General features: G+C 47.1%; 1 protein-coding gene across 10 annotated transcripts in view; it reads right to left on the bottom strand.

Annotated features, from left to right (window-relative positions):
• IDUA (iduronidase, alpha-L-) overlaps positions 1 to 22,097 on the bottom strand; it is an 85,086-nt gene that overhangs the window by 19,437 nt on the left and 43,552 nt on the right. For 5 of the 10 annotated variants that reach the window (XM_006019664.3, XM_025199077.1, XM_025199085.1 and 2 more), the window contains 5 exons: positions 6,954 to 7,036; positions 6,083 to 6,190; positions 3,670 to 3,765; positions 2,057 to 2,259; positions 467 to 646 (listed from right to left, as the gene is read on the bottom strand). In XM_006019664.3, coding sequence (XP_006019726.1) covers positions 467 to 646; positions 2,057 to 2,259; positions 3,670 to 3,765; positions 6,083 to 6,190; positions 6,954 to 7,036 — 670 coding nt within the window. Of the gene's footprint in view, positions 1 to 466; positions 647 to 2,056; positions 2,260 to 3,669; positions 3,766 to 6,082; positions 6,191 to 6,892; positions 7,037 to 10,226; positions 11,733 to 19,307; positions 19,884 to 22,097 lie in introns of those variants that run through there. The other 5 variants (XM_025199084.1, XM_025199083.1, XM_025199081.1 and 2 more) reach the window with 4 other exon arrangements.

Raw genomic sequence — 22,097 nt, 5'->3', positions numbered from 1 at the left:
GATGGGCCCTCGCGGGGGGGGAAGCAAAGGCAGCAAGTAAAGTGCCGGCTGGTGCCCACCCCCCCCACCCCCCCGAGATGGGTGCCGGCAGCACTGAGAGAAGTCACATCCCCAATGCTGCTGGCACTTCTGGTTTTGCCACTGGTGCTGTGATAGACTGCTGGGTGACACCCTCCTCTCCCTCAGTCATCAATCAGGCGCTGGGGGACACCCCTCCCCCGGTTGGCAATAGGCTGCTGTCACCCATGCATCCAGGACATTTTTATTTAATATGTAGTCACTTGAATGACTGCTAACCTCCAAGTGGGCTTGCCTGAATAAAGAGTGAAATATAAGTAAGAGCCTCATGACTAGGTCTATAAATTTTCCCTGCAGCCTATGTATTGTACCTAGGTTATAAAATTTTTTAGATCCCACTACCTCTTAAGATTGGCTTTGCTTAGAAATGACTTGGGCTGTGAGTTACCTTCACCACCATGGCAGCATAGGTCACATCAGCTCTCCATGTTTGCGGAACTGACCATCCCACCATTGGGTCTGCCTCATCATTGTAGATGGGAATAGAAGTGAAATTTGGGAAGAGCTGCTGAATTTGCTCAAGAACTTCTGTTTCTTCTTGCAAGATCTGAAGCGAACTCCCAGCTCCCTGTAATAACAGGAATATGCTGTCATGCAAAGTGAGTAAACAACAAAGACAGTACCTGTGTCATGCAGCAGGTCACTAGCCAGGGTTGTCAACTGTCAGTAAATTCATTCACTGTCACTAAAAAATCAGGTTAAAACGGCTGTCAGTGGGCACATCTACACGTGCCTTAATGTGCTATAATTACAATGCATTAAATTTAGTACCTCTAATAACAGGTACTAACTTAATGTGCTGTAATTGATGCTACTGCGCAATGGTGCCAGTGCACGTTTTTGTGACACTAATGCACAGTAGACTAATTCTACTGCGCATTACCATGGTTTTTGCCTCCCACATTAATGCACAGTAGAATCAGTCTACTGAGCTTTTAGTATCTCATGTAGATATGCCCAGTAAAAATATCTTTAGGTGTCAGTAAAAATACTAAGCAGCTGCAGCTTGACTGCAGCTCTGATAGAGCATAGCAGTGCCACCTGGTGTTTGACTGGGAGAACAGCTTCCTGCAGAAAATATTCTCTCAACCATATGTTGCTGCTGCTGCTGCTGCATCCCAAGCTGCCTGGAATACTGCTGTGTCAGAGCTAGGTTTCTTTGGGGGTCTGTACCAGGACAAGTGAAAGACATGGTAAGTGGCAGGGGTAAGGCTGGTGAGGGGGGCAACAGGGTGCAGGGAGGATTATCAGGTTGTGGGGGTGAGTAGAGGACCCCTGGGGGTGTGCAGCACAGTGTAAAACCATTGTTACAGTCAACCAGGTTTGCCAACCCAATAATTTTTTTTACTGAAAACTTTTTACTAACATCCAAACTTTTTTTTACTTTTAAGTCTGTTTGACATTAAACCCCTAAATTTGACCCTGGCCCATCTAACTGGCAGCAGGGCAGAGCCTAACAGAAGAGGTAAATTTACACTATGTAAAACATACCAGTAAAAGCATGTGTCAGTTAAAAAGTATGGCTATTAGTAAAAGGCTTGCAGATTATCGTTATTTTTTTCTTGGGTTGGTAACCGTGTCCCTGGATCATCCAAGGACACGGTTACCACTATTTGTCAAAGTGCTTGTGTCTTTGACAAATTTAATATTTCTATACTTTCTTCTGAAGCACAAATGTTTGAATGAGCTGTTTTGTTTCAAATGGCAAAATTCTGTATTTCCCCTAGCCCCACTCTCTATCTGTGAAAAAATGGGACAAAAAGTTATTATTAGGTGGATACCAGATATAAAAACACTTAAATTTTTGGCTAAGTTTTTCATTAGGATATCTTTAAAAGGCCCTCTTAAAATCACAATGACTGTGTTCCCCTGTATAGGTAGAGTAATGTTCCAAAAGCCAACTTTAGAAACCACAGTACCAGAGAATGGGTAGGAAACCTCAGGATTAAATTGTCAATAAATACTCTTCTGAGCTGACCTTCTTGTGGAGGGATATGTAGTCCAACCTCACACCAGTCTCTCCTGTGAAGAAGTTGGTTCCATTGTAACAGTGATATAAAAGACTCCAGCACATGGGTGACTTTGGGAACGGGTGAAAGGAGTCTCCTGGCCCTCCAAATTTCAGTAGAGAACTAGCTTCTCTTAACCCTTCTGAGGAAGCATCATAATAATTGAGAAACCCTAGAATTAAAGCAGATACATATGCAGTAGATGGCTACAACTTACAGTGGTGGCTTGATTAAAACTAGTGGAGAATACTGTAAATCTTATTACTATGCTGATAATTAGCAAATGTATTCAAGTAAGTGCACAAGGTGTTTTTGAAACTGCCTCTCTCCCTCTTCTTCCTCCATGAAGATCACAACAGGAAACTACAGGTCCAAAGCTTCAGATTTATGAAGTCTCCAGAAAAAGAAACTCGTCAACAGGCATCTGCCTGAAAAGGCTCCCAGGACACACACAAATCAAACAGAAAACCACATAGCATAACTTTAGGTTGTAACCAAACAGCAAACAGAGGGCATGCCTACATGTGCACTTTAATGCACAGTAGCCTATTTTACTGTGCATTAAAGTGTCACACAAAAAATGTGTGATTATACTACTGCACAGTAAAATAGGCTACTGCACATTAAGCATCACTTAAAAAACATGCACATCAGTTCAAGGTTCCCTCTAAGGTGCACGTGTGTGTGGCAGTGCACAACTAAAAGTCTGGCCACGCATAGCCTTTGCAAGGCCGTGCACCAGGAGAGGAGCTTAAGGTAAGCTCCAAGGCGAGGCAAGGCAGGGCGAGGGCCTGGCATGGGCTCCGCTGGCTCTGGGGAACTGCTCTTCTCCCCCGCATCACCTCAGGGAGCGAGGAGGCACATGGCGTCAGGGCCGGGGAATGGAGCAGTTTCCGGGAGCCGGAAGAGCCTCACTCGGGGCAGGCAGCGGCTTCTCCCCCAGGTGAGACAAGGCAGGGATGGAGGCTGGGGCTGGGGGCTGCCATGGGTTTCGCCGGCTCCAGGGAAGTGCTCCACTCCCCAGCCTGTGACTCCTTGCTCCCCAAGGCGAAGCAGGGGAACGGAGCAGTTTCCCCGGAGCCGGCAGAGCCCTGGCCCCAGCCTCTGGCCCCCTTTGGTAAGTGTCCCGCTCACAGACTGAAGTGGTGCGCTCATGGACCGCTACTCCTTAGAGGGAACACTGCATCAGTTACTGTCCATTAAGGCAGCCTAATGTGCATGTATTTAGTACCTCACGTTGGAGGTACTAAATTTAATGCACATTAGAAAATATGCCTTAACGCACATGTAGACGTGACCAGTGTAATCTAATTTGTATTGTTCTTATTTCTTTTTCCTTTTTCTGCATGCTATATCTGCTCCTTCACACAGGTTACTATCCAAACTGCAAATTTACAAGATTCAGGCCAGTGATCATGTGTGTGGATCACAGCCAGGGACAAACCTTTATAAAACAGTATATATACATTTTTATTGTGTTCCTATTTTTTGTCATCCTACCCTGCTTCTTTTCTGCTTCTTCCCAGCACATCATCAATATGGATAAACTAAACAGTAAGAGTTAATAAAAAAACAAACTTACCTTTGACGGTCATTGACACATTATCAAAGTCATGATGATCTGGCTCATTCCAAGTTTCAAAATTCCATTTGGCAACATGTTCCAGACCATATTTTGCTGGAAATAAAACAAGCTTTAAGTACTGCAGTTTCTTACTGCATAATATGATTCATCTGCAGATAAGTTCCATGAGTATGATACATTCAGATATATACCAAGCACTGGGGACCACTAAATCAGGGTACAGTTTTTGGCCAATAGAAAATCTACTTAAAAAGCTATACTGAACTTTTTGCATAGTTTGGGTCATGCTGAAGCTATTTGTATGTTTGGGTTGAGTCTGCTAATAGTTTTGGTTGGAAGAGAGCATGTCAGGGCTGGGTTCACAGAACTGAAGGAGGGAGACATTGGTTCAAATTCCTACTCTGTGGGCATATCTCCATATGCATATCAGTGCTTAGCAATAAACTCTGGCTCATATCGTGACAGTTTTTTACTCCTAGGCACCGCATTTACACATGCACCCAGGACCACAGCACACTGAGCTAGGTCAGAGCAGCCCCAACTGGCAGGGAATAAGGGGGCCAGCCTGAAAGTTCAGGGCTGCTCCAGCCCAGCTCAATGTGCTATGGAGGGGCTGGCTAAGGCATTAGGGTGCTTCAGTGTGGGGCTAGCCAGCAGGCTGCCCCCCACATTGAAGCACCCTCATGCCTGAGCCAGCCAGGTCAGCATCTACACACATGCTGCTGGGCATGAAAAAATTCTACAGCAGGATAGTACTCATATTTAGAAGTACTAACCTGCTGTGGAGATTATTAGTTTCTTGCAGCCTAATTGGGCTGCATGTGTAGATTCTGAGACATTTCTGCACAGCTAATTAAGCAACTCCACAGTAAACATCTTGTGTAGATGCATCCTGTTTGCAAAGACTTGAACCCACTTTTCAGGGAGCATTCTAGTCATCCCTGAGCATGTCTACACAAGACACTGACTGTACAGTAGCTGAATAATATTGCATAGTAGTGCATCACAGCACTAACAATGCTAATACGCTACTGCGCAGTATTATTAGGCTGAGTAACAGTGTCATTAAAAAGACGTTTGCTGGCACTACTGCACAGTAACCCTGGTTACTGCTCATTTATTACTTGATTATACAAGCACTAAATAAATGCACAGTAACCACTGTGCAGTAGCATCTCATGTAGATGCACCCACTATAGCCTGTTCTGAGGTAGATCTCCTTCAATCTCTTCTGTTGGAGATCACTTTGCTTGGAACATGGATTACTTAAATATTTGCTGATCCAGAGAAAGAGCTTGTGACTGTATTTGGTGATTAGGTCAGAACATGAACCTAGGTGCTGGAACACCTGGTTTCTACTCCCTGCTCTAATGGAGGTTTAATCATTTATGCAAAGTGGGACACCATCACTGTGACAGATTGTGGGCGGCAGATAGACTGAGGATGTGTCTACACATGCACCTTTTCTAATGCGCTTTAAATTTAGTACCTCCAATATGAGGTACTAAATTAATGTGCATTAAGCTGCACTAATGTGCAGTAACTTTTTTAGTGAAGCTTTGTGTAATAGACTACCTTACTGAACATTAACATAATGTCATGTTTTTTATGTGACTCTTTAATGTGCAATAATATAGTCTACTGCACATTAAAGTGCACATGTAAATGCACCCTGAGAATCCCTGGGTATTAAGACTACAGCCATGACCATGAGATTAATCTACTCCTTCATTTGTTTTGCTTGTTTTCAAGTACATTAAAAAGTTGGTTTGGATTGAATGAAATGTTTAATTTGACACGCACAGAATTTGGGGATTGCATGTTTCACTAAGATCCCTTCTCCATGTTCCCCTCAGTTTACTTCATTTCAATCAGAAACATTTTTTTCCTTGTTTGACTGCCAAACCAGGAAAAGAAAGATCTGCACAGCCCTTCGCTCAACCAGCCTGTCATCTTCCAAATGTAATGGATCTACCCCTTGGAGGCTTCTGCACAGTTCCCAATGATTTCAGGGATAGAATGATGCCTGACTCAAAGGGATGAATATGAGTCTCTGTCTAGTACATAGCTTATCTTTCTCTCATTCTTTGGGTATTTTGTTAGTCTTCTTCTGTCAACCAGTACTGCTCCTTCCCATTAACATTTCAATTTAAAAAAAAAATGGTATTTTCCTACAAAAAATGTTTGGTGCTACAATGTTCCATGAGCCACTTTAGGCTGTATAAATTGTCCATCCTTCTATGAATCTTCTTCCAGGACCAGGTCTGTGAACTAATGTTGCTCAAACCCCTTCCATTTCTCCAATTGCTACAATGCAGCCTTAAATCGAGCACACATCACAAAACTTTGGAAGCAGGAAGACAGGACTCATTATAGCAAGAAAAATAGGATTTTTTTTAAAGTAACTTACCTATATATCTCTTAGCCAAAAGTGCAACTAGGTTCTTCCATCTTACCACCTGTTTTTTATCTTCAAAATCTGTGAAGTATCCTGAGGGGCTTCCCATCAGTTCAAATCCTTAAACAAGTACAAAAAGGTCTTATTCTCCATTTTTTTATTAACTGAATTTATTTTCCAACATTTATCTGATAGTGACCTTCATGAAACACACAGACTGAGTTACATAAATTAAGCTTACGTTCCTGATGCCAATTTGAGATTACTCAAAGTTATTACTTGTCAATGAAATTCACAATATTAGGAGTAACCAACTCAGTTTATGACGGGGGTGGGCAATTATTTTGGGCAGAGGGCTGCTGAGTTTTGGCAAGCCATCGAGGGCCGCATGATGGGCAGCCCAGGGCAGATTAATATTCATTTTCTAAATTTTTTAGGGGCCCCACAGGCCACATAAAAGGACCTGGAGGGCCGCATCTGGCCCCCAGACCGCATTTTGCCCACCCCTGGTTTATGAGCTGGAGAGTGACTTGGAGGCATTGGATGCAAGTGCTATTGTGTTCAGGTAAGTGCCAGCAAAATCCATCTGGGAATTTGTCCTCCCTTCTTGGGTGTTTCTTGGTAAACATGGGTTGATTTCATCTTCCAGTTCATAAATCTCAGTTTAATGCCAAAGCACTTAATAAGTAAAATAGAAGGTTTTTCACTTGTTACTTTCTCAACATTTGCTGCACAGATTTTGTATTTAAGCTAATAGGAGTTAAATATCAGTAAAAGAAAACGCATTTGGTTTCAAAATCACCTTTGGTAAAATTCACTTACAGTTCTGTCTGATTGCACAGTTTGGTCCAACATTAATAGTTGATGGATAAAAGCACCTTACCAGGAACAAGTTTGTTTGTCCACAGAAGATCCATAAAATTATCCAGATTCGTGAAATTATAGTGGAGTTTTCCATTTGTCATCCTATAGGCAGTGAAAGGTAAAAATGTGATTACTGGAATACAGACAGCATTTGCCTCCAATATTAGCAAGGCTACATAACTTCAGGATGTGATAACCATGTTTCCTTGATGCATAGGGCTAGGATGTCTCTTCTGCAAGTTTTACATATGAGATTCTCTCTTTTAAAATGGTTGACATCCATAGGATGTAAATATGGCCCTTTTTTGCCCAGTCCATGGTATTTTCATCTCAAATGCAAGAACAACAAAGCTCTGATTAGAGATTGCTGGCCTTGTCTCCATGTTTTCATCTACAGCATCTGTTGTTTGGCTCTCCAATCTCTTTCTGACATACCAGGTAGAACTTACAGAAACGTTTTCCTCCTCACTTGCTTTCTCACAGCGCCTAATTGCTTGTGGTCCCCTCCTTACATGATATGGAGATCTGCCTGATGTAATTAATTAATCCTCATGATTTTATCTTTTGCTGTTCTTACTTCAGTGAACTCTTTGCTTTGGCCACATCTAAAGATTGGCCTTTATATATGCTGGGTAAATGAGACCATATATTCTGAATGTATAGATATGAAAACATCTACTGTAATTTTTTTCAAATGTTAACATCCTTAAATATTCTCTCTGCTCCAAAAATTTAGTAGAAAAGGCATTTACATTTTCAGCTGAACCTCTGTCTAGACTCCATGAGTATACAAATGTGCATTCATTTCCTGATACAAACCTGTGCCAGCATCCACATTTGAACGCTTATATACAAGGATCATGATCAGCTCCACAAAAACCATTTTGTCAAAAGTGGAAAATAATCTACTGTAACAAAATTCTGCAAATGTAATTTGTTGTACACTGAAATAAAACCTGTGTAAGTGTACAGATATATTCCAAGCATACTCATGCTAACTAGCTAATTAACCTGGTAGCTTATTAACCACTTATCAGTATACATGAGCAGTATAATGCATAGAAGGGCAAGGTAAAAATTGTGTGACAGACTCCAACAATGAGTGCTCTAAGTCATGGCAGGGTGGACAAAACTTCTGACTCTGCCTTTACTACTGTTGTTTATCATGCTGTCTTTGCTCCCTTTCCCATCCTATGCACAGATCAGGCCTACGCGAATGAATTCTTTCTTGTGGATCTTCCCCAGGCCTAGGTTTGAATAGAAAGCCTATTGTTTTATCATCTTGGAGCTATGCCTGAACTAAAAAGGAGATCATTAAACTGCCTAGAGGAGAAAGAGGAGGTGCTGGTGACCTGAAACGCCAATAAGATTGGCAGCTTGTCTCTGAATTGCTGTTCAGACCAGGGCTTTGATGTGGGAGGCAGAACGAATATGAATGAACTGAATCCACTCCTCGTCCCACATCAAGGTCCCGTGAAGGATGGGAATCGGATTCTGTTCATTCAGATTCAGCTCCTTCATATTTGCTCCTCATCACATATCGAGTTCCCGGAAAGGACCTGAATGAGACTAAACTGATTTGGGTCCTTCCTGGGACTTTGATGCAAATCAGAATGAACTGAATGCAAATAAACTGAATTCAATTCGGATCCGGTCCCTGTCCTGCATCAAGGTACCAGGAAGGATCCAAATTTGATTCGGTTCATTTGCACTCACATCCTTCAAATTCACTCCTCATCGTGCACCAAGGCCCAGTGAAGAATCCAAAGGAGCTGAATCCGATTTAGATCCTTTGCAGGCCCTGGATGTAGAGTGAACCCAAAGGAGCTGGACTTGGGCCGTAAAGAGGTGGTGCCCCTGGGCAGAAGCAGGGAAGTGCAGTGCTGCCCATGTCAATGCATGGGGAGGTGGGCCTGGTGCTGGCAGGAATCATTTGAGAAGGGGAAAGAAGCTGCCGCCAGGCCTGGCCCCAGCAAGATCCTGGGAGATGAGGGGCTGCAGGGAGGCCTCACAGGCCTCATACAACAATGCCCTCCTCCCTCCCTCCCAGGCCTTTAGAGGCACCATGTTAGGCTCTGTAAGGCCAGAGGCTGACGGAAAGAGGGGGGCCAAGGATTCGAGGGCCCAGCACACATCAGGGATGCATGAATGCAAGGCAAGCCACTGCCTACCTGCTTTCGCTTTTTTTTTGTGGTTGTTGATTACTCCTGGGGCCTGGGAGAGAGTCCATATTCCTTTGATGCCTTGCCAGAGCCGAGAGGCCAGAAGCTTTTGGGGACTCTGGGAGTAGAAGACTGTATTGTGGCAGGGCCAGCAGGCCTGTCCAACCAAGGGAAATGGTCTCAGGGAGCGAGACCATTTCCCAAGAGTCTTTGAGTTGTGTAGGCCAAGCATGATAGAGAGTAACTGGCCATTCACCAGCGAACCCATGGCCACTGCACAAGCAAACCAACCCAGCTGGAACCCCCAGATAGCCCAATTGGGATGATGTGACACACCAGAACATGGAAGAGCCCAGATCATTGACTATGTGGCTAGAGATCATCAGGCTGGTGCATGGAAGGGGTGTAGGGAGAGGCAGAGCCCCAAGGGATATCCATATGGAGCGCCTCAAAGTGAGTCCAGGTCAAACGGGAGCCTCTCACATCTACCCATAAGAACAAGACGTGGCAGGAAAGCAACAGGGGCTTCCCTTCGGAAACGGTGCCTGGCGGACGATAGTGCTGGGAAAGCTAAAGCCCAAGCAAAGAACACCAGGCCCAGGAGCAGCTGCTCAAGCTTAGATTGGCATACCATGGACCAGATCTGGCCCACGGACCAACCTAGTACCTTTCATCCAGGCTGTGGGTTGAAAAGGTTGGGCACCACTGGTGTAAACAGGGACCATACCTTTGGCTTCAATACAATAGCATCCTTTCACATAAGGTTGCATTTTGACCCTTTGCATTAAAATACCCCTGTCGTCATGGCTGCTGATGAGTTTCTACAACAAAGAACAAATATAGAATTTATTTCAAAGACGACAGCTTTTAGAAATGCATTTGGAAGAAGGATTTTTTAATGGCTATATCAGCATTTTGGAAACAGAGCTGAATTTAAGCCTGGCTAGTTGGAGCTTGACCATCAGAGTTAATTTTCCCTGGTACCAAAGTCCAAAGCATCATAAAGTGTAGTTCTGCTTTCACAAATCCATTAACTGTATTTATTACACCCTGTGTTCTATTGAAATATTTGCTTACTTGCTGTCAGCAAGCATAACAATGATTAACTCTACTTTCATGTAAAAACTTACCAAGACAGCCCACATAACAGAACAGCAATGAATGTTCATCTGACCTCAGTATCTAAATCAAAGATTGTAAAAACCAAGTTTATGCCTCCCTGCTATGCACATTAGGGATTGTACAGATTTTTTTCTGTATTTCTATAGAAATAATTTCCTGCTCAAGAGTCCTTTACCCAAAATGTTGTCTTCTTTTCACTTTTCAGCAGGTTCCATACTTTATCTACTATGACAAAATCTAGCCCTATCTGCTTTTATAGAAGATACGGAAATAGCTGCATGTGATTGGATTGGATGGAGACATTTAGAATTTATCCCTTGGTCAAAACAGAATTAATAGAATCTTTGCTTGCGTGAACAGGACAAACTTACTCCCATTAACAATCTGATGTTTGCACAAGTACTCTTACTAGCTTCACAATTTGGCCCTTAAGTCTCAATATTTCATGTTTGGTGATAGAGAAGGGACACTGGAGTGGAATTCTGTTTCCCTTCGTGTGAATACATGGACATTCTCCAGCCACCTAACTAACATTTTCGGCACTTATCCACAGTTTGTGATTCTGTTACTCTTGCAGTGTCAGCACATAAGCATGTGCACATAGACTGAGAGTGTGCAGTAGGCTACATACTGCCCATGTCCATTCCTGACCCCATCATGTATGCAGCAGCCACAAAAATGTAGCTGAACAAAAACCATGAGTAACAGGTGTTACATGGAGGAGGGGGGCTCTCCTGCTTTAGCCCCTAATAGCTAGGTGGTTAGGACACTTACTCATGAAGTGGGAGACAACAGTTACAGGGAAACCCTGTTCAAACCCTCACTCGGGTTTGAATCTCCATTTCCCCAACTTCTAAAGAACCATGAGGCCAAAGGCAGACATTATCCAAATTCATTTCCAGTGCTCCTTTTGAAGATGGCATCTGGGTAGTCCAAAGACAGAGCTATGTGTGGTCAGGAAGAAGATAATAAGCAGAGGTGAGGTGGAACCTGCTTTAAAATGGGTAATTTTATGGCCATATTAGGGGTAAGTCTGAGCCCTTACCCCTAATATGGCAGAAACCACTCTGCTGCTACACTGCTCTCTATCCATTTTATCCAATGACTGGTAAATGCGAGGAGCAGTGGCTCAACTTCAAAAGAAGCACTGGAGAAAAGTAAGAGAAATGCTTAATCTGTAGTGGGGTTGTTTGAACATGCTAAGAAATCAGAGATCTGTAGGTTCAAACCCCTGCTAGGCACACAGGTCCTAGAAGCTCTGTCTTTCTCCCTTCAGGAACATGGGAGGGCCCTCCTTCTCATCTTTTCTGGGACTTATACCAGTGAATGCATATATGTAGATGCATACCTGCCCAGCCAATGCATAACTAACTAAGCATCCACACTGCAGGAGTAATAGAATCAAAAACTGTACTTAAGTGCTAAAAACACTACCAGTGTGGTTGCAAACTGTCATTTGGGTGTACAAAGAGTAATATAATTCCACCCCTAGTCTCACCTTTCACAAGCTATTTATTGGAATATTAGGCCTGGGGTTTATTTTCTTAACTCTCAGTGAAATGATTTCATTGTTCTCAAATACTGTAACACTTGTAATTGCTGCAATTTTGATAAAATAGAAATGTGTAGGTTTATAAATGTTTTTTCACCAAAGTGGATACCTGCTGCTGGAGGGGATGTTAAGGGACAAGTCTGTGTCCAGCATCTCCAGGAACTGCTCAGCTCTTAGTTAGTATATTCATTGTATTTCTAGTGGCTATTCCATTATTGGTGAACAGCTTATGCTGGTTGTCTCCAAGCAATCTGAGGAGGAGCAGAATGTTGGAAATGAGAACTATTAATGACTTCTCGAAGTATGCATGGCAAAGATTTAGGAACAGATGCTATCACCTCCTTAACCAATAAGCCTAACCTCTATTGCTGCTCTAATCTCCCACAAGCATAGACTTGGCAAAGAGTGCACATTATTAAAATTAGGAGGTGGCTACAGGAAGCCTGTGGGACAGGGAAGTGCCAGGTGCTTGTCTTCCATACCTTCAGGATGACAATCAAGAGCTCTACAGACGGACACTGGGAGCATCTACACATGCCAATGCTGCTGGATGGGTTTACTCTGGAGTAATTCACTCAGGAGAAAACTCACCCTGGGCAAGCATCTACACATCCAAGCATTTGGGAGCAGATTTGCTGCTCCTGGCAGTAGTCTGCTCTTGCCCCATCCAACCATGCACTAGCCTCCTGCAGCAGCCAGGGGGAGCTGGAGGCTCCAGCTGCAGCTGCCTGCAACTGGGGGCCATCTTTAAAAGCCAGCCCTGCCTGCTGCTCCCTGGCCACCTGCCTTCCCGGCCCAGAGCAGCCTGTAGAGCACTGTGCCAGCATTCTACGGTTCTGTCTTCGGAGCCTGTGCCTACTGCATGATGGATGCTCAACCAGCAGGCCCCAGGAACAACATCCAGTGCTCTGGGCACCTAGTTGCCACCCTAGTTGCCCTGCTTCACCACCACAGTGACCATCGCCTGGCCCAGGTCAGTATTGGCCCTGGTGGCACCCGTATGTGGCACAGATGCCTAGCCAGGCTCATTGCAGCATCTCAGGCCCCCTGGCACTGCGCTGCTGCCACCTAGACCCTGTGCTGCCACCTGAAATCCAGCAAAGACGCTGAAGACACATATCCAGATGCCAATACTGGTGCCATCAACATCCTCCTGGGGCTCCAGCCCCTGCTGCCTGTGGGCCTGCATGGCCAGCTAGGACTGGTGCCCTGCATGTCATCCAGAGCACCTAGGATGACAAGCAGTGGCTGGAGTCATCCCAGATGATCCAGGCCATCTTTCAGGAGCTCCTTGAGCAGCTTCGCCTGCACCTACAGAGGCAGGACACCACCATGTGGCAGCCCCTCCCTGTGGACACCAGGCTGGCCATCACCCTGCTCAAGCTGGCTATGCTTGCCAGCCTCTGCTACATCAGCCACCTCTTTAATGTGGGCAAGGTGAGTGCCAGGGTCCTGGAGGTGCACTATGCCCTCCAGAATGTGCTGGGGCACACCATGCTCTGGGTGCATGATCCACTGGAGGTGATGGCAGGGTTCCGCACCCTGGGCTTTCACCAAATTGAGCACCAGCTGGGCAGGCAGCACCCATGATGCCCACATTTTATGCAACTCTGCCCTGCCAGCCCTGGCGGAGAGCAGAAGCTTTGTGTGAGGGGTGCTAGACTTCCAGCTAACTGTGGTGGTGGTCCCCTCCTCATTGGGACCCTGTCTACCTGCTACTCTGCTGGCTCATGTGGCCCACGCTGGCCAGCTGGATGCCTGCCAGGTACACTTCAACACCTGCCTGAGCCAGACCCTCATACTGGTGGAATGCGCCTTAGGCTGCCAGAAGAAGGCAACCATCAGGGACAGGATGATGTCCAGCACCCTGTGGTCCATCTCCGTGGCCTGCACTGGGCATCATGGCAGCCTGCCTCTCCTGGGCCTCCAGCTGCCTCTCCTCAAGGGCCAGGAGCCTGTCCTGGAACTCTTGGTCCACACGGTCCCTCTGCTAGGCACGTTCCTCCTTGCATGCGAGCCTCTTCTCTTTGTATGCGTCTATCTCGCACTTGCGAGTGACATCCTCTGCGTGCCAGGCCCACAGGTCTACCGGCCGCTCCTTAGCTACCCTGACCAGCTGGTCCATCAGTTGGGTCCAGTCCTGGGTCCTCTACTGCCAGAGCCGGCGCATACTCAGGGCCCCAACTGAGGCTGGTGCTGTCAGCAAGGACCTACAGAGCCAGGAGAAAGTGGATGTTTGTGAGAGTCTGCAACATTTTTGAGATAACATGCTCTACACCAGGGGGTTGTGGGCTGCCCAGCCTCAAACCAGGGGTCATGTGTGCATGGGTGCCCACAGACCATGTTAAGTCGGCCGGGCAGGCCCTGACACAGGCGACCACCAGCTGAGCTCCCCCATCCCCACTCACTCCGCAGGGGCTGGTGGGCTGCTAGGTTGACTGCAGGCAGCCTGCCTTCCCCACCCTCTTCCCAGACTGGGACAGGCCTGGCTCCTGACAGCTCCAGACCTACTCCCTCCACCCACCCCCCACTGCTCCCCCTTCTCCTCCTGCAGGCCAGCCTATCTCCTGTACTGCGACCAAGCTCACAGGGCCCAGCTGACTGAGATGCAGAGCTGGTGGTGCCCCTGCCCTCCCCCCAGGGGGCATCTCTGGAAAGGAGCCCCAAGGCCAGCTCCCCAAGCATGTTTCTGCTGAGAGTGTCCCAGGTGTGCTGCAAGGACCTGTTTGCACAGACTGAGGGGTGCCCACCCCACTACACCCTGCTGCTGCTGATCACCATAGTGCCCCAGGTACACCTGAGAACCTGGTGCAGGACCCTGAGCTTTGCTGTGGCAGGCAACCCTATACTGCCTCGCAATGTCTGACACTACCTGGAGGGCTATCTTTGGCTGTGCTACACGCCTGTGCCCCTACAACAGAGGACGACATTGCCACCGGCATTGATACATTCCTCCGCACGTGAGCGGCCTGTGCCTGCCTAGCTGAAGAGACACAGGCTGCTCAGTAAAGTTTTGCACTGTCTCCCACCTCTCTACATGCTATGGGGTGGACTCTAGGAGCCATGAAGAACATGGCCAGGCCATGTGGGGAATTGAGGCATGGGTGGGGCTTACCAGGTGGGTGTGGCAGGCATGCCCAGTGGCCCGAGTCTGTCCCCACTGGCGGAGATGATGTGCAGCTCCCAGTGGTGTCCTGAGGTGCAGGGGCATGGCACCTGGCTGCCCTGGCAGAGGTCCCCTCTGGGGAGGAGCTGGAGGAGCTGGAGCTGCTGAGGGCCAGTGGTGGCATGGCTGGCCTGGCCTCCTGGGTGTGGCTATGCACCCGGAGGTGGCAGGGCAGGTGCTGGCCTGGGCTGCTGGATGACACTGGGGATGGAGACTGCAGGGCCCTCCCCCACTGATGACTCATTGCCATTGCCAGGCTGCAGTGGAAGCTTGGACAGGCCACACATCCTGGAGTACACAGCATGGCTCTGGCTAGGTCCCAGGGCACAAGGATCTGATCCAACTGCTACATAAAGGGCATAGACTTGCAGGTAGCCTCCAACTAGCAGTTGTGGTCAGAGACAGTGACCCACTGTGCCCACAAGGCCTTGACCTTTACGGAGCACTGGCATGCCAACTGATTATGACCATGTTCCTTCATGTGGCTTGACAGGCCCTCATACATGTGCACATTGCAGCGCCTGCTTTGGGCAAACCGCCTGAGGACCTCGGCCTTGCCCAAAACACCACAAAGTCTGCAGTCTCTTCCTGGGACCAGTTCCAGCTGGGAGGTAGCACATGAGTCTCTTCCTGGGACCAGTTCCAGCTGGGATGTGGCACAAGGCAGCAGAGAAGACACCAATGTGGTTCCTTTGATGGCTCACTGGGCCTCTGAACAACAGTCCAGGTGCTGCTAGGACTCAGCAGGTGCCTGCAGTGCCCAGTGGAGGGGCACGGTGTGGGACAGGCATCTGCATGGTGATGGTGTACCAGGGATCCACTGGATTGGAACGAAGTGGCCTGAGGCTGGCTGCAGGTGGCCAAGGGTACTGCCAGACCTGGCAGGTGCCTGCAGCAGAGAGCACAGCGCAACAGCGCAGGACAGGCGACCTAGTGCCAGTGACCAGCAGCAGGGTTGGAGCAGGCTGGTGTGACTGGCCTATGGCCTCTACTGCAAAACACAGCGGCCAAAGGCTGGCTGCAGGTGGCCCAGGGCCATGAGGTACCCACAGGCTCTTAGGGGCCAGGGGCTGGGGCATGCAAAGAGCCTTCCCAGCCCTGGGGCTTGAGAAACTCCCAGCCCTGTGGCCCTGGCACTAGCCTGCAGGTGGCCCACTGGTGGTGGGGACGACGTCAGCGTCTACATGTGCATTAGTGCTCAGTAACTACTCCAGAATTAATTTGCTACTTGCATTTGTAGGTAGCAAATCAATGCAGGAGCAGAGCAAATTATTGTATAGTGGGTGCATCTACACATGCAAATGCTGCTGGATTGGTTTACTCCAGAGTAATTTATTCCAGAGTAAACCCACCCCCAGCAGGTGTCTACATGAGTGGACATTTGGGAGCAGATTTGCTCCCAGTGGGAGCAGCCCCACCAGACTCTGCCCCCTTGCAGCCGCCAGGGGATGTTCCAGGCTCCCCTGGGTGCTAACTTAGGGGCTGGCAGGGAGCACAGGGCCAGGAGACACCTGTTTCCTGGTGAAGTCTGGGAGATTGCTCCCTGCCCCTAGGAGCTGTGTGGCGCCAGGGTGGGCTCTGGAGGCAGAGCCTGGGCTGGGACAATGTCCCCCTGCCCCGGCAGCAGGGAGCTCCCAGTCCTCCCCGATCAGGGGCAAGGGGCTTGGAAAGAGCTGTGGGGGAGGGGCAGGTCCCAGCCCCCTTACCCAATCTGCCAATGGGGCAGCTAGTAGTGAGCCCCCAGCTGCTAACTGCCCCGCCAGCAGATTGGGGCAGGGGGCAGGGACCTACCCCTCCCCCACAGCTTTTTCCAATCCTGTGCCTCGATCACCCGATCAGGGCACGGGGCTGGGAAGAGCTGCAGGACTGGGACCTATCCCAGACCGTGACAGTTATTGGCCAGCCCCAGCACGTTCAGCCTGGAGCTGGCTGGGAGCTGTACCATTTTGGGCAGTTCCCAGGCAGGTCCAGGCTGCATGTGGAGACATTCCTGCACAGCCCAGAGCTGTCTGGAAACTGTCCCAGTCTGGGGCAGGTCCCAGCCAGCTCCAGGCTGGGCAAAAAATTCTCCCCATGGAGGGAGGTCCTGGACCCAGCTCTGGAATTGCAGACCAGGGGCTGGGAGATTGCCCTCTGCCCCCAGGAGCTGTCTGCTGCTGGGGCAGGCTCTGGTGCTGGAGCCCAGGTAGAAAAAATGTCCCCCTGCCCTGGAGGCAATGAGCTCCCAGCTCCGGCTTGTTCACAGGTAATAATTAACTGTTGATGAGCAAATTACTGTACAGAAAGGGTCTGCAAGTCTAGATGGTGATGCTTACTGTGCAGTATTTAGTTCTATTGTGCAGTAAAGCATCTTATGTAGATGTGCCCACAGAGTCTGTAAAGTTATTTCTTCTATTGGCTGCCCTCAAAATACTGTTTGTAGTACAAATGGGTTGATCTTTTATTTTTTACTTAACTTTTGCCACCATAGATTTATAGATTGTAAGGCTGGAAGGGACCTCAGAAGATCATCCGCCCTGCACAAAGCAGGAAAGACAACTGGGGTCAGGTGGCCCCAGCAAGGTGCCTGTCCAGTCTCCTCTTGAAGATTTCCAGGGTAGGCAATTGCACCAGCTCTGGAGAGAGCTTATTCCACAGTCTGGACACCCCAGCAGTGAAGTAGTTTTTCCTAATGTTGAGCCTGAAACGATCTTCCAGGAGTTTGTGACCATTACTGCTAGTTTTCCCCAAGTGTGCCCTGGTGAACAGTTGTTCACCAAGCCCTTGATATATGCCTCTGATGTAGCGGTACGCTGCTAAGTCCTCTCTCAGCCTTCTCTTTTTCAGGCTGAAATGTCCCAGATCCCTCAGTCTTTCCTCGTACGGCTTGCTGCGCAAGTCTCTGAGGGTGGCCCTGAAGAAATGTGGAAGGAACATGCTGCAGCAGAATACCTTAGCGTTGTCAGATGAAAAACTGAGAGAATAATCTGAACTCTCAGAAATTGAGAATCACTTCTTTGGTTTTGCTGGAGATGCATTAATTGATGCATGCCAGGGTATTGTTGGCCCTGCTGGCTACAATATTGTGCTGCTGGCTCATGTTCATGCTGTGGCCTATTATCCCAGGTCCCTTTCATTCATAGTGCAGGTCAGGATGGTGCTACCAAGTTGGGCTGTGCAAGGCTTCGGACCGTGCTTCGGATCCAGAGAAGCTTCAGACGCTTTGGCGCCCGAAGCAGCATGTCCGGATCAAAGTTCTGGCTTCTTTAGGCTTTCTGAAGCAGTTTGGAGCTTCCGAACCACTTTGGAAAAGCTTTGGTGCCGCTTTGGAGATCCGGCCATAGGGTATAATGGGGAATCAATGAAATAGCTATAACTTTGTTGTTTTTTTGTCTGATTTGGATGAAACCTGGAGGGGTGGTAGCCTCTGCTGAGCGCATGACGCCTGCCAAGTTTCAAGAGGATCGGTGCAGGGGTTCAGGAGGAACTGCACCCCAAATTCTTCAAAGCAAAACTCATGTCACAGGTATGTGTTAAGCCACAGTGGGGTCAAAACTGCAGGGGTGGTGGCCCCTGTGGAGGCCACAAACCCTGCCAAGTTTCAAGGAGATAAGTGCAGGGGTTTGGGGGGAACTGCACCTCAAGCTGCAGACGAGCAAAACTCGTGACATGGGTGACACTGTGTGTGTTAAGGCACAGCAGGGTGAAAGCTGCAGGGATGGTAACCCCTGCTGTGGCCACGAAGCCTGCCAGCTGTCAAGGAGATAGGTGCAGGGCTTCTGGGTTCTGGGGCCCTGCGCCCCTAGCTGCTGACAGGCAAAACTCGTAACATGGGTGCTTGTGCAAATGGCTGCCTCTGCCTTGGGGCAGTTGATTGTCTGTATTGATTATTTCCTCTCCTTAGTCTGTGGTTTTGTAGGCGTTAATCGTTGCTCAATAACTTGTTAACACCTACAAGACCACAGACTATGGAGAGGTCTGGCCGCACTGTGTTCCCTGCCTGCCCAGCTGCAGGAGGCTGGGTGTGCAGTGGATGCACAGGTAGCATGTGGCTCCCAGGGCAAAGGCAGCAGGGTGGAGAGTCCCAGGCCCACAGCTGGCAGCCTGCATCCACTTCGCACATAAACCTGGAGATGCACATGCCCCCCAATGTCTCCCCCAAGGGTGTGTGCAGCAACAGAGAGCTGTGCCCCCTGGACAAGCAACCTGCGGGTCCATCCTGCTCCTCCCCCCCAACCCTGGAGTCCCATACACTGCCCTGGCTGGGCAGTGCTCCCAGACCCAACTCCACCTTCTTCTCCTGCCTCACTCCCTCCCTCACCATAGGGGCCTTGATCTGTAGCCCCCCACACTGATTCCCTCCCCCATGTCCCTTCCCTTTAACAGACTTACCTGCAGGACTCTGCTTTCCACGCTGCCTGACTGCATTTCTGACCACATGCACGTGTACGGCTGTGCACATGCACAGAGCATCCAGTGGCCCTAGCCAGAAGGCATATTATATTTATCAGTACATTACTGGCTATGCCAGCCAAAAAAGCCAATAGCCAATAATGTTAATTTTCCTTTTATTGGTGCCAATCCGATACAGCACTGATATATCGGTGCACCTCTAATGTCCACATGTTAGGGGGCTGCTTCTTCAGCACACTTTGTTCCAAGATTCTTAGGTCAGCTGAGGGGGCAGAAAATATTACAGACGAATAGACTTCAGGAGATAACTATTAATGAATAACTATATAGAAGCGGGAGATTGAGCATTCTCCATTCTGAACAGCATGTGCAATTCATCAGAAGTCAGTAAATAAGGTTGAATTTGCTGACACCAGACTGACAGTACATGCTTCTTGGTGCAGCTTGCCCTGATTTCCTATGTACATCAACTATGTGAGTGTTAGTAAATCTGCAGGTGTTGTCCCTCCTCTTATGTCTCCATACAACATTGCACCTGGGATCACCCTTGGAGCCGTACAGGAGCCATCTGTGGATTCATAAATCCTTCCCTTCCCCACCACACAGAGACTACAGGCAGGATTCATCCTTCATCTGAGACCTTAGATCTAGCTGCAAGCCTTAGCAGTATTCTAAGTGTTAAAAAAAAATTACCAACCTCAAGCCTTTTCTAAGTCTAACTTACTAACAGTTAGTGTAGCTCAGGCTCTTAGCAAGCAGTTGCAGTTGTCAGCTGAAGAGTTAACTCACTCACTTGGATTTGGGAGAAAAAGCTGGATGTTTTACAGTTACACACAGTAAGGCTGTTTGTGTTCAGATATAGCAGACAGGCACAGACTTCACTGCCGGCTCTCCCTGCATCGGCAGGAGAATGGGGCCTGGTTTGGATATAATTGGGCCTGCAGCACTAATGGAATGAACCGATCCAGCAATGAACAAAGGACACAATGTTAACGGTAGGATGCAATGCATAATTATACAGTGATCCAATATTCAACCTAGCTGACATGATGGCTTGTCACTGTTGATCTAGTTACACACATAACCAGCATAATTCATGTGAGAAACAAAGGATGATAGCGTAATCTTTTGCAGGTTAGAAACTGGGGAGTGTGTCTGTTTATGCTGAAATACTACCTTTTCCACAAGCCAGCAGAAATGCTGAGCACTCAATTGGGATTCTCTCATAGAAAGCAAAAACAGAAGCCAACAGTGATTTGGATCACATATTACCCAGTTTTCCCCCTTTAAAATAAACATTACTGACCTTTACTAAGCAAATCAAGTAATAAATCACTGCAGTGATACAGCTAAATTTGACAGGACATGTGAGATACGCAAAACTGTGAACAAGCAATGAAAGCTCTCCGGAAAGCAATCAGATATGGCCTATGATTTACCATGTCTTACTCAGCCTGCTCTGTGAGCAAAGCCTTGGTCTTTCTGTCAGCAATGCATGTGCTCTGTGTGGGAGGGAAAGACAGATAAAACATCCATAGCTTGCTGTGCTGAGATGATTTTGTTTGCTAGGAAAATGTTATTAGTATCCCTTCCTTTTTTTTTTTTCCAGACAGCATTTTCCAAAGCAAATTCAAGATCTGAAAGGGAAGCCAAGCTAAGGATACAAAGCAGTTTAGACAACAGATGTAGTCTTTCAATATCTGTATACATTCACAAGTCTGGAGATTCAGTTCAGGCCATCTAAGTACAGATAATCTGAATCTTAGTGTGTAATAAGGAGATCATTTAATTCTCCACATTTATACAAAGGCATATTATCAAATGATAGTAATAGCAATCTTATTGCAGGAAATGTGTTTGATATTTCTCACTGCAGATATAAGGGAACATTGCAAGCTGTGTGCCTTCACTTTTCTTTCGCTGCATTTACTTAACTGATACCTAAATCATATCCAATGTAATTTAGTGACATGGTTTGTTACTATATCACCTCAAAAATGTATGGTTACAAGTGAATGCTACATGTAATTTTACACTGTCATATTTCAATAAGACATGAACCCTGCATGCATACACACTGGAAAAATAAATAAATCCATGCAGATTAAAAGAGATTTTTTCAAAGGCATCAAAGGTACATACAGAGCTTAAGCACCAGTGACAGTCTGAGTTGGGTGTTTCACTGCCTTTGACTATCTCCCCCTTCAACTCTTTTTAAATTTGCCCACATAAATTGTTATTAAACTTCCCTTGTAAAGTAGCTACTGTATTGTATTAGATATGAGTCCAGCACTCTTTTAACTTGAATAAAGTACAGATTCTTATTGCTGCAAATGACTCTGCATGATATAATATCAACTGAATAGCCATAATTTCCACTTTTGACCAATATTTTTGTTTTTATTGTTATTTTACCAATTAATTTTAGCTGAAAATAAATAATCCAAAACACTTGTGAATTACAGTTTTGTTGGGGAAACAGTTTGCTTACTTATTGTGGTACATCAGGTAATTAGAAACTTCTAACTGAAAGGTCCTTTCTTAGTATATAAGAACATTATTTTGCAAAGCTCTGTTTAGGCAGACTTATTCCCAACAGGATTTCACATGGGCCTAAGTCTGTTTTTGCAAAGAATCCTTTGGAGTACTAGAGTCAAAAATGTAATTAATTCACTGTTTGTTTCATTCTTCGAGGTAATTCCAGCTCTTTTTACATATTTACATTTCACAGAGTATATTGCTTCATGCAGGGTGCATCTATACATGCGC

This window comes from Alligator sinensis, unplaced genomic scaffold (genome assembly GCF_000455745.1).
Source record: "Alligator sinensis unplaced genomic scaffold, ASM45574v1 scaffold607_1, whole genome shotgun sequence".
Taxonomy (NCBI): domain Eukaryota; kingdom Metazoa; phylum Chordata; order Crocodylia; family Alligatoridae; genus Alligator; species Alligator sinensis.
Note: the sequence above shows the minus strand (reverse complement) of the source record. Positions and strands in the feature narration are given on the sequence as shown.